The sequence below is a fragment of the Carcharodon carcharias genome, chromosome 11, assembly GCF_017639515.1.
Source record: "Carcharodon carcharias isolate sCarCar2 chromosome 11, sCarCar2.pri, whole genome shotgun sequence".
NCBI classification, from domain to species: domain Eukaryota; kingdom Metazoa; phylum Chordata; class Chondrichthyes; order Lamniformes; family Lamnidae; genus Carcharodon; species Carcharodon carcharias.
In genome coordinates, this window is record NC_054477.1 from 50,970,182 (window position 1) to 50,982,424 (window position 12,243).

Consider the following 12,243-nt stretch of genomic DNA (forward strand, 5'->3'; position numbering starts at 1 on the left):
GTATATTCTGTCCTATAGGGGGACTCCTAAATTTAAAACAGTGCCTCCTAGTTCTGGACTCACCCCCAAGAGGAAACATTCTTTCCACGTCCACCTTGTCAAGACCATTCAGGATCTTATATACTTCAAACAAGTCACCCCTCACTCTTCTAAACTCCTGTGGAAACATGCCCAGCCTGTCCAACCTATCCTCGTAAGACAACCCGCTCATTTCAGGTATCAATCTAGTTAATCTCCTCTGAACCACCTCCAACGCACTTACATCCTTTCTTTAATAAGGAGACCAAAACTGCACTTGGTATTCGAGATACAGTCTCACCAGTGCCCTGTATAACTGAAGCATAACATCCTTACTTTTGCATTCAATTCCTCACATAAAAAAGGATAGCGTTCATTAGCCTTCTTGACTAAATGGTGTACCCGCATACTAACATTTTGTGACTCATGCACGAGAACACCTAGATCCCTCTGCAGCTCGGAATTCTGCGGTCATTCTCTGTTTTTTTTATCTTCCTCCCAAAGTGAAAGAATTCATATTTTCCCACATTATACTCCATCTGCCAGATTTTTGCCCACTCCCTCAACTGATCTATACCCATCTATTAATTCCTTACGTTTTCTTCACAACATACTTTCCTACCTATCTTTGTGTCATCTGCAAATTTAGCTACCATGCCTTCGCTCCCCTCATCAAAGTCATTGACGTAAATTGTAGAAAGCAGAGGCCCCAGCAGGGACCCCACTAGTCATATTCTGCCAATCTGACAAAGACCCATTTATGCATACTCCGTTTTCTGCCAGTCAGCCAATCCTCTATCCAGACTAATATGTTACCCCACGCTATGAGCTTTTATTTTCCGCAATAGCCTTTGATGTGGCACCTCAGTACAGCCTTGGTTCAAACACGGACAAAAGAGCTGAACTCCAGAAGTGAGGTGAGAGTGACGGCCCTTGACATCATGACCACATTTGACTGGAGTCGATGGGAATCGGGGAAAATTCTCCGCTGGCTGGAGTCATACTTAGCGTCAAAGAAGATGTTGTGGGTTGTTGGAGGTCAATCATCTCAGTTCCAGGACATCACTGCAGGAGTTCCTCAGGGTAGTGTCTTAGGCCCAAGCATCTTCAGCTATTTCAATGAACTTCCTTCCATAAAGGCCAGAAGTGCAAATGTTCGCTGACAATAGCGCAATATTCAGCACATTGCTGACTCCTCAGATACTGATGCAGTCCATGTCCAAATGCAGCAAGACCTGGACAGTACCCAGGCTTAGGCTGACGAGTGGCAAGTAATATTTGCACCACACAAGTGCCAGGCAATGGCCATCTCCAACAAGAGAGTATTTAGCCAGCACCCCTTGGCATTACCATCGCTGAATGCCCTACTATCAGCAAACTGGAGGTTACCATTGACCAGGAACTGAACCAAGCTTGCCATATAAATACTGTGGCTACAAGAGCAGGTCAGAGGCGAGGAACGCTGCGGCAAGTAACTCGTCTCCTCACTCTCCAAAGCCTGTCCACCATCTACAAGGCACAAGTCAGGAGTGTGATGGAATACTCTCCACTTGTGTGGATGAGTGCAACTCCAACAACACTCGAAAAGCTTGACACCATTCAGGACAAAGCAGCCCACTTGATTGGCACGCCATCAACAAACATTCACTCACTCCACCACCAACTCAGTGTCAGCAGTATACACCATCTACAAGATGCACTGCAGGAACTCACCAAGGTTCCTTTGACAGCACCCTCCAAACCCACGACCGCTACCGTCTAAAAGGACAAGGACAGCAGATACATGGTAACACCACCACCTGAATTTCCCCTCCAAGCGACACACCATCCTGACTTAGAAATATATTGTCATTCTTTTGTTTTCACTGGGTCAAAATCCTGGAACTCCTTCCCTTACAGCACTGTGGGTGTACCTACACCACATGGACTGCAGCGATGCAGGAAGACAGCTCACCATCAGCTTCTCAACGGCAATTAGGGATGGGCAATAAACGCTAGCCTAGCCAGCAATGCCCATATCCCATGAATGAATAGAAAAAATTAAACCACTACAAAGTCTACAAAAAAGAACAAAACTAGAAGATCACCCAGCGTAGACCTAGGCACCGGAAATGACAACCCCAGCCCAGTCGACGCTCCAACATCCTCCTTACTAACATCTGGGGACTTGAGCCAAAATTGGGTGCCTGTCCCACAGACGAGTCAAGCAAAAGCCTGACATAGTCTTACTAATGGAATCATACCTTACAATGTCCCAGACACCACCATCACCATCCCTGGGTATGTCCTGTCCTACTGACAGGACAGACCCACCAGAGGTGGTGGCACAGTGGTATACAGTCAGGAGAGAGTTCTCTGGGAGCTTTCAACATCAACTCTGGACACCGTGAAGTCTCACGGCTTTAGCTCAAACATGGGCAAGGAAACCTCCTGCTGATTACCACCTATTGGCCCTCCCCAGCTGATGAGTCAGTACTCCTCCAAGTTGAACACCACTTGGAGGATGCACTGAGGGTGGCTTGGGCACAGAATTTACTCTGGGTCAGGGACTTCAACGTCCATCACCAACAGTGGTTCAGTAGCACCACAACTGACCGAGCTGGCCAAGCCCGAAAGGTCGTACCTGCTAGACTGGGTCTATAGCAGGTGGTGAGGGAACCAGCAAGAAGGAAAGAGCTACTTGAGCTCGTCCTCACCAATCTACCTGTCGCAGATGCATCTGTCCTTGACAGTATTAGTGGAAGAGACCATCACATAGTTCTTATGGAGACGAAGTCCTGTCTTGACATTGAGGATACCTTCCATTGTGTTGCATGTCACTACCATCATGCTAAATGGCATAGATTTAGAACAAGAGCTAGCAACTCCAAACCGGGCATCCATGAGGCACTGTGAGCCATCAAACAGCAAGCACAATCTGTAAGCTCATGGCCAGGCATATCCCCCACTCTACCATTACCATCATGCCGGGGGGGATCAACCAGTTAAATGATGAGTTGCTGGGGGGGAGGGTGTTAATCCAAAGCTAGAACACATGATTACTTACTCTGTAGTCCTGCCACATCCAGTCGTGAATAGTGGTGGACAATTAAACAACTCACTAAAGGAGGAGGTTCCAAAAATATCCCCATCCTCAATGATGGGGAAGCCCAGCACATTAGTGCTAAAGATAAGGCTGTAGCATTTGCAACAATCTTCAGCCAGAAGTGCCAAGTGGATGATCCATCTCAGCTTCCTCCAGAGGTCCTCAGCATCACAGTTGTCAGTCTTCAGCCAATCCGATTCACTCCAGGTGATATCAAGAAGTGGCTGAAGGCACTGGATACTGCAAAGGCTATGGGCCCTGACAACATTCCAGCAATCGTACTGAAGACTTGTGCTCCAGAACTAGCTGTGCCCTTAGCCAAGCTGTTTCAGTACAGCTACAACACTGGTATCTACCCTGCAATATGGAAAACTGCCCAGGTATGTCCTGTCCACAAAAAAAAAGGACAAATCCAACCTAGCCAATTACCACCCAACAGTCCACTCTCGATCATTAGCAAAGTAATGGAACAGTTCATCACTAGTACTATCAAGCTGCATTTACTCAGCAATAACCTGCTCACTAACGCTCAGTATGGGCTCTGCCAGCACCACTCAGTTCCTGACCTCGTTACAGCCTTAGTCCCAACATGAACAAAAACTCAAGAGCTGAGGTCAGGTGAGAGTGACCGCCCTTGACCTCAAGGCAGCACTTGACAGAGCCCTAGCAAAACGGGAGTCAATGGGATTCAGGGACAAAAATGTCCACTGATTGGAGTCGTAACTAGCACAAAGGAAGATAATTGTGACTCTTGGAGGTGAATCATCTCAGTCAGAGGACATCACTGCAGGAGTTCCTCAAGGGAGTGTCTTTGGCCCAACCATCTTCAGCAACTTTATCAATGATTTTCCTTCCATCAAAAGACCAGAAGTGGAGGTGTTCGCTGATGATTGCACAATGTTTAGCACCTCCTCCTTTAGTGACTCCTCAGGTACTGAAGCAGTCCAAGTCCATATGCAGCAAGACTTGGCCAACAGTCAGTCTTGGACTGCTAAGTGACAAATAACATTCATGCCACACAAGTGCTATGCAATGATCCTCTTCAACAAAAATGTGTCCAAACATCTCTCCATGACATTCAATAGCAGTGCCATCATTGAATCCCCCACTATCAATATCCCAGGGGCTACCGTTGGCTAGAAACCGAACAGGACCAGCCATATAAATGCTGTGGCTATAAGAGCCGGTCTGAAGCTGGGAATTCCGCAGCAAATAACTCCTCAAAGTCCAAGGTTTCCAAGGCACAAGTCAGGAGTGTGATGGAACTCACCCCTTGCCTGGATGAGTATGGCTCTGACAACAGTCAAGAAGCAGGACCGTTAGAGAATCATAATTTGATCAGGCAGAGTCAACATGGGTTTGTGAAATGAAAATTGTGTTTAACTACTTTATTAGAGTTTCTTGAGGAAGTAATAAGCAAGGTGGATAACGGGGAAACCTGTGGATGTGGTGTTCTTAGATTTTCAGAAGGCATTTGATAAGGTGCTACATCAAAGATTACTACACAAGACAAGATTACATGGTGTAGGGGGTGACGTATTAGCATGGATAAAGAATTGGTTAGCTAACAGGAAGCAGAGAGTAGGGATAAATGGGTATTTTTTGGGTTGGCAATCTGTAACAAGTGAAGTGCCAAAATGATCAGTGCTGGGGCCTCAACTATTTACAATCTATATCAATGATATAGGTGAAGGGACCAAATGTATGGTAGCTAAATTTGCCAATGACACAAGATAGTTAGGAAAGCAAGTTGTCAAGAGGAGATAAAAAGTCTGCAAAGGGATAGAGACTAGTCAAGCAAGTGGGCAAAAATTTGGCAGATGGAGTGTAATGTGGGAAAATGTGAACTTGTCTACTTTGGCAGGCGGATTAGAAAAGCATTATACTATTTAAATGGAGAGAGACTGCAGAACTCCATGGTACAGAAGGATCTGGGTGTCCTGGTACATGAATCACAAAAAGTTAATATGCAGATACAGCAAATGATTAGGGAGGCATATGGAATGTTGGCATTTGTTGTAAAGGCAATGGAAGAAAAAGTAGGAAAGTTTTACTGCTTCTGTACAGGACCTTGGTGAGACTACATCTGGAATACTGTGTGCAGTTTTGGTCTGCTTATTTGAAAAAAAACATAGAATTGCATTTGAAGCAGTTCAGAGAAGGTTCACTTAACTCATTCCTGGGATGAGGGGCTTTTTAAAAATTCTTTCATGGGATGTGAACATCGCTGGCAAGGCCAGCATTTTTATTGCCCACCCCTAAGTGCCCTTGAAAAGGTGGTGGTGAATCACCTTCTTGAACTACTGCAGTCCATGTGGCGTAGTTACACCCACAGTGTTGTTAGGGACTGTTAGTTGATGACACAAAGACAGGTAGGAAAGTGAGTTATGAAGAGGGCGCAAAGAAGCTACAAAGTGACATAGATAGGTTAAATGAGTGGGCAAAGATCGGGCAAATGGAGTACAATGTAGGCAATTCTGAAATTGTCCATTTTGGCACGAAAAATAAAAAAGCACATTATCTAAAAGGTGAGAGGTTGCAGAGCTCCAAGATTCAAAGGGATCTGGGTGTCCTAGTGCATGAATCACAAAAGACTAGTATGCAGGTACAGCATGTAATTAGGAAAGCTAATAGAATGTTATCATTTTTATGAGGGGAATTGAATACAAAAGTAGGGAGGTTATGCTTCAATTTACAGGGCACTGGTGAGACCACATCTGGAGTACTGTGTACAATACTAGTCTCCTTATTTAAGGAACGATGTAAATGTATTAGAAGCAGTTCAGAGAAGGTTTACTAGACTAATACCAGGAACAAGCAGGTCGGCTTATGAGGAAAGGTTGCACAGGTTAGGCTTGTATGTACTGGAATTTAGGAGAGTAAGAGGCGACTTGATTGAAACCTTGAAGATCCTGAGAAGGTCTTGACAGAGTGGATGTGGAGAGGGTGTTTCCTCTTGTGGGAGAATCTAGAACTAGGGGTCAGGTTTAAAAATAAGGGGTCACTCATTTAAGACAGAGGTGAGGAGAATTTTTTTCTTTGGAACTCTCTTCCTCAAAAGGCAGTGGAGGCAGAGTCTTTGAATATTTTTAAGGTAGAGCTAGATAGATTATTGATAAACAAGGGGTGAAAGGTTATTGGGGTAGACAGGAATGTGGAGTAGAGGTTACAATCAGATCAATCATGATCTTATTGAATGGTGGAGCAGGCTTGAAGAGCCAAGTGGTCTACTCCTGCTCCTAACTGGTAAGTTCTTGTGTATATGTTCGCATGTAGGGAAGGAGTTTCGGGATTTTGACCCAGCAACAGTGAAGGAACGACAATATAGTTCCTAGTCAGGATAGTCTGTCGTTCGCATGCTGCCTCCGCTGTTTAGCATACAAGCAGTTCAGTGTTGTAGCTCACCAGGCTGAAACTTCATTTTTAGGTAAGTCTGATGCTGCTCCTGGCATGCCCTCCTGCACACTTCATTGAACGAAGGTTCAGCCCCAGCTTAATGGTAATCATAGAATGAGGGATATGTCGGGTCATGAGGTTAAAGATTGTGGATGAGTACAATTTTGCTGCAGAGCCTCATGGATGTCCAGTTTTGAATGAAATGTAAGCCACGATGCTTAAGAGAAGCAAGCGTGGAAAAAGCAGAGGCACTGACCATCATTTTCCAATCTTCTCTGCCTACAGTGTGGTGTCGGAGGACTACTAATATTGTGTCAATGTTTATAAAGGGAGACACAGAGTAATTACAGGCCAGTCAGCTTAATCTCAGGAAGATATTGGAAAAAATTCTGATGTGACAGAATGAATCGTCATTTAGAAAGGCACAAATAAATCAAGGACAGTCAGTGTGGTTTTGTTAAGGGAAGACTGACTTGATTGAGCTTTTTGAGGAAGTAACAAGGCAAGTCAATAAGGGTAGCACATTTGATGTAGTCTACATGGATTTTAGCAAGGCTTTTGATAATGTCCTATGTGGTAGACTGGTCAGAAAATGAATAACCAATGAGATCCAAGGGCAAGGTAAGCTGGATCAAAAATTGGCTCACTGGCAGGAAGCAAAGGTCAACGGGTTGTTTGTGACTGGAAGGTTTTTTCTAGTGGGGTTCTGCAGGGCTCAATACTAGGTCCCCTGCTTTTCATAGTATATACCAATGATTAAAATTCAAATGTAGGGTATGTGATTGAGAATTTTGAAGATAATGCAAAAAAAATGGTTGTGTGGTTGACAATTAGGAAGAAAACTAAAGACTGAAAAAAGGATCAATGGACTGTTCAGGTGAGCTGAGAAATGGCAAATGGAATTCAATTAGAGGTGTGAGGCAATGCGTTTGGTGGGGGGTGGGTGCAAACAAAGCAAATAAACACACAATAGATAGTAGGATACTAATGTAAAGAACAGAGGCATCTTGGAGTGCATGACACAGATCACTGAAGGTAGCAAGACGGGAAGACAGGCAAAGTGGCTATGAAGGCTAGAACTGCACAAACCACTAGTTAGGCTACAGCCACAGCTAGAGTACTGCATATAGATCTGATCACCATATTACAGGAAGGATGTGGTTGCACCAAAGAGGATACAGAGGGGATTTGAGAATTTTGTCAGGAATGGGGAATTTTATTATGGAGAAAAAATAGGTGGGTTAGGGTTTTCTTTGGAACAGAGGAAGCTGAGGGGGCATTTAATTAAGTGTATAAATGTATGAGGGGCCTAGATAGAGTGGATACAAAGGACATATTTTCCTTAGCAGAGTGGCCATTAACTGGATAAGGATATAAAAGTAAATGGTGAAATGATTCGAGGGGGGTTGAGAAGGTTTTTCACCCAGAGGGTGGTGTGAGTCTGGATCTCACTGCCTGAAAGGTAGAGGCAGAAAACATCGTCAAGTAAAAAATACTTGGATATGCACTTGAAATGCTGTAACCTATAGGGTTACAGAGCAACAGCTGGAAAATGGGATAGATCTATTTTAGCTAGCACAAACACAATGGGATGAATGGTTTCCTTCTTTGCAATAAATTTTCTATCATGCTCTATACCCTGTAGAAGGCACCAAATTCAAAGCAACAGAGGAATGAAGGAAGTCTCCACCCTAGAACCCCATAAAACTCTAAGGCCAGCTTTTAAGCAGCAAGCGCCATTCCTTGGAAAAACTCAGCAGGTCTGGCAGCATCGGCGGAGAAGAAAAGAGTTGACGTTTCGAGTCCTCATGACCCTTCGACAGAACTTGCGTTCGAGTCCAAGAAAGAGTTGAAATATAAGCTGGTTTAAGGTGTGTGTGTGGGGGGCGGAGAGATAGAGAGACAAAGAGGTGGAGGGGGGGGTGGGGGTGTGTGGTTGTAGGGACAAACAAGCAGTGATAGAAGCAGATCATCAAAAGATGTCAACGTCAATAGTACAATAGAACACATAGGTGTTAAAATTAAAGTTGGTGATATTATCTAAACGAATGCTCTAATTAAGAATGGATGGTAGGGCACTCAAGGTATAGCTCTAGTGGGGTTTTTTTTATATATATAATGGAAATAGGTGGGAAAAGGAAAATCTTTATAATTTATTGGAAAAAAAAAGGGAAGGGGGAAACAGAAAGGGGGTGGGGATGGGGGAGGGAGCTTACGACCTAAAGTTGTTGAATTCAATATTCAGTCCAGAAGGCTGTAAAGTCCCTAGTCGGAAGATGAGGTGTTGTTCCTCCAGTTTGCGTTGGGCTTCACTGGAACAATGCAGCAAGCCAAGGACAGACATGTGGGCAAGAGAGCAGGGTGGAGTGTTGAAATGGCAAGCGACAGGGAGGTTTGGGTCATTCTTGCGGACAGACCGCAGGTGTTCTGCAAAGCGGTCGCCCATTTTACGTTTGGTCTCTCCAATGTAGAGGAGACCACATTGGGAGCAACGGATGCAGTAGACTAAGTTGGGGGAAATGCAAGTGAAATGCTGCTTCACTTGAAAGGAGTGTTTGGGTCCTTGGACGGTGAGGAGAGAGGAAGTGAAGGGGCAGGTATTGCATTTTTTGCGTGGGCATGGGGTGGTGCCATAGGAGGGGGTTGAGGAGTAGGGGGTGATGGAGGAGTGGACCAGGGTGTCCCGGAGGGAGCGATCCCTACGGAATGCCAATAAGGGGGGTGAAGGGAAGATGTGTTTGGTGGTGGCATCATGCTGGAGTTGGCGGAAATGGCGGAGGATGATTCTTTGAATGCGGAGGCTGGTGGGGTGATAAGTGAGGACAAGGGGGACCCTATCATGTTTCTGGGAGGGAGGAGAAGGCGTGAGGGCGGATGCGCGGGAGATGGGCCGGACACGGTTGAGGGCCCTGTCAACGACCGTGGGTGGAAAACCTCGGTTAAGGAAGAAGGAGGACATGTCAGAGGAACTGTTTTTGAATGTAGCATCATCGGAACAGATGCGACGGAGGCGAAGGAATTGAGAGAATGGGATGGAGTCCTTACAGGAAGCAGGGTGTGAGGAGCTGTAGTCGAGATAGCTGTGGGAGTCGGTGGGTTTGTAATGGATATTGGTGGACAGTCTATCACCAGAGATTGAGACAGAGAGGTCAAGGAAGGGAAGGGAAGTGTCAGAGATGGACCACGTGAAAATGATGGAGGGGTGGAGATTGGAAGCAAAATTAATAAATTTTTCCAAGTCCTGACGAGAGCATGAAGCGGCACCGAAGTAATCATCGATGTACCGGAGAAAGAGTTGTGGAAGGGGGCCGGAGTAGGACTGGAACAAGGAATGTTCCACATACCCCATAAAGAGACAGGCATAGCTGGGGCCCATACGGGTACCCATAGCCACACCTTTTATTTGGAGGAAGTGAGAGGAGTTGAAGGAGAAATTGTTCAGTGTGAGAACAAGTTCAGCCAGACGGAGGAGAGTAGTGGTGGATGGGGATTGTTCGGGCCTCTGTTCGAGGAAGAAGCTAAGGGCCCTCAGACCATCCTGGTGGGGGATGGAGGTGTAGAGGGATTGGACGTCCATGGTGAAGAGTAAGCGGTTGGGGCCAGGGAACTGGAAATTGTTGATGTGACGTAAGGTGTCAGAGGAATCACGGATGTAGGTGGGAAGGGACTGGACAAGGGGAGAGAGAAGGGAGTCAAGATAACGAGAAATGAGTTCTGTGGGGCAGGAGCAAGCTGAGACGATCGGTCTACCGGGGCAGTTCTGTTTGTGGATTTTGGGTAGGAGATAGAAGCGGGCCGTCCGAGGTTGGGCGACTATCAGGTTGGAAGCTGTGGGAGGGAGATCCCCAGAGGAGATGAGGTCAGTGACAGTCCTGGAAACAATGGCTTGATGTTCAGTGGTGGGGTCATGGTCCAGGGAGAGGTAGGAGGAAGTGTCTGCGAGTTGACGCTCAGCCTCCGCGAGGTAGAGGTCAGTGCGCCAGACAACACCTATTTCCATTATATATATAAAAAAAAACCCACTAGAGCTATACCTTGAGTGCCCTACCATCCATTCTTAATTAGCACATTCGTTTAGATAATATCACCAACTTTAATTTTAACACCTATGTGTTCTATTGTACTATTGACGTTGACATCTTTTGATGATCTGCTTCAATCACTGCTTGTTTGTCCCTACAACCACACACCCCCACCACCCCCCCCCACCTCTTTGTCTCTCTATCTCTCCGCCCCCCACACACACACCTTAAACCAGCTTATATTTCAACTCTTTCTTGGACTCGAACGCAAGTTCTGTCGAAGGGTCATGAGGACTCGAAACGTCAACTCTTTTCTTCTCCGCCGATGCTGCCAGACCTGCTGAGTTTTTCCAGGTAATTCTGTTTTTGTTTTGGATTTCCAGCATCCACAGTTTTTTTGTTTTTATTTAAGCGCCATTCCTTTGTTGCTGACCCCAAAACCCAGGCTAGTACTTCTATGTGGTCAACATTTGTTCAAAGCAATAGTTTTTTTTTAAAATTCATTCACGGGCTTCACTGGCTGGGCCAGCATTTATTGCCCATCCCTAGTTGCCTTGAGAAGGCGGTGGTGAGCTGCCTTCTTGAACCTCTGCAGTCCATTTGGTGTAGGTACACCCACAGTGCTGTTAGGGAGTTCCAGGATTTTGACCCAGCGACAGTGAAGGAAGTGCTGTTGATGGAGATTTGGTGAGCTGTTGCAGTGCATCTTGAAGTTCCTTTAATTCTACTGAGTAATGACCAATAGAAGCTTCTGAGGAAGAGTATTCCTAACCTTTTACTATTCTAATTTGATATGGATGTAAAAATAATAGGGATCTGCTAGATTTTTGTACTTGTAGATTCTCTTTGGTCATAAATACAATTTTAACACGGATGTGTATTTATGATTAAGCCAGACTGCTATCAGCAACAACTCTTAAATTACAAATAGTGAATGCATTGATCAACCATTTTGGGATCTGGCTGAAGGCAATGTACTTCCAGCATTGCTAACCTCTATAGATGGCTTAATATTGACTTCAGTCTGCCAGTGAAATTTAAAATCAAATAAATCTTAATTTTCACATGATTCTCTTTTCTATTACAATGAACAGAACAGTGGCCTGAAAAAAACAAGTTATCAAAAGAATAAATATGTTAAAGATCAAGAAACATTTTTTTGGCTAAATTTAAAGGCAAATAGATTTACTGCAAGGCATCAATCTCATTCATAACTTCTGAATTCTCCATACAAATTTTCAGTATTTTGATCACACTTTGATCTTTATTATGCTAACTGAAAAGTCTCTATCCACAGATATTAGTTACACCTGCTAAACGAGAATAGTGTTTTCTTGAACAATACTTGTAACATTTGCATTATATAAGGATGTACACATAAAAATGCTTGAGACAACAAGCAGTTAGATTATTTTTATCATTTAGATTCAAAGTTAACAAACTCTGAGAAGAAAGACGCATCTACACTTACTAAGACTGCTGAGCTGACGAATGATGGCCGCTAGCGTATTGTTTGTGACACACTCCAGTTCATTGCTAATTCCGTCAGGCAAAGCACCATGACAGAGGTGCCTGGGTTCAATGTTCCTCTTTACTAATGGCATGTTTTCTTGTGAGGATAGAACACTCCCTGCTGAAAATAACATGCAATATTTAACAAGAGGACAAGGCCACAAACCTATTTCCATTTAATTTCATTTGGTTACATATTAACTGGGCAAA

General features: G+C 44.6%; 1 protein-coding gene across 4 annotated transcripts in view; it reads right to left on the bottom strand.

Annotated features, from left to right (window-relative positions):
• The window catches only part of wasf3b (WASP family member 3b), a 131,264-nt gene that overhangs the window by 76,697 nt on the left and 42,324 nt on the right, over positions 1 to 12,243 (bottom strand). For 3 of the 4 annotated variants that reach the window (XM_041200027.1, XM_041200030.1, XM_041200028.1), the window contains exon 3: positions 11,993 to 12,151. In XM_041200027.1, coding sequence (XP_041055961.1) covers positions 11,993 to 12,125 — 133 coding nt within the window. In that variant the 5' untranslated portion in view covers positions 12,126 to 12,151. Of the gene's footprint in view, positions 1 to 11,992; positions 12,155 to 12,243 lie in introns of all 4 variants that reach the window. The other variant, XM_041200029.1, reaches the window with a different exon arrangement.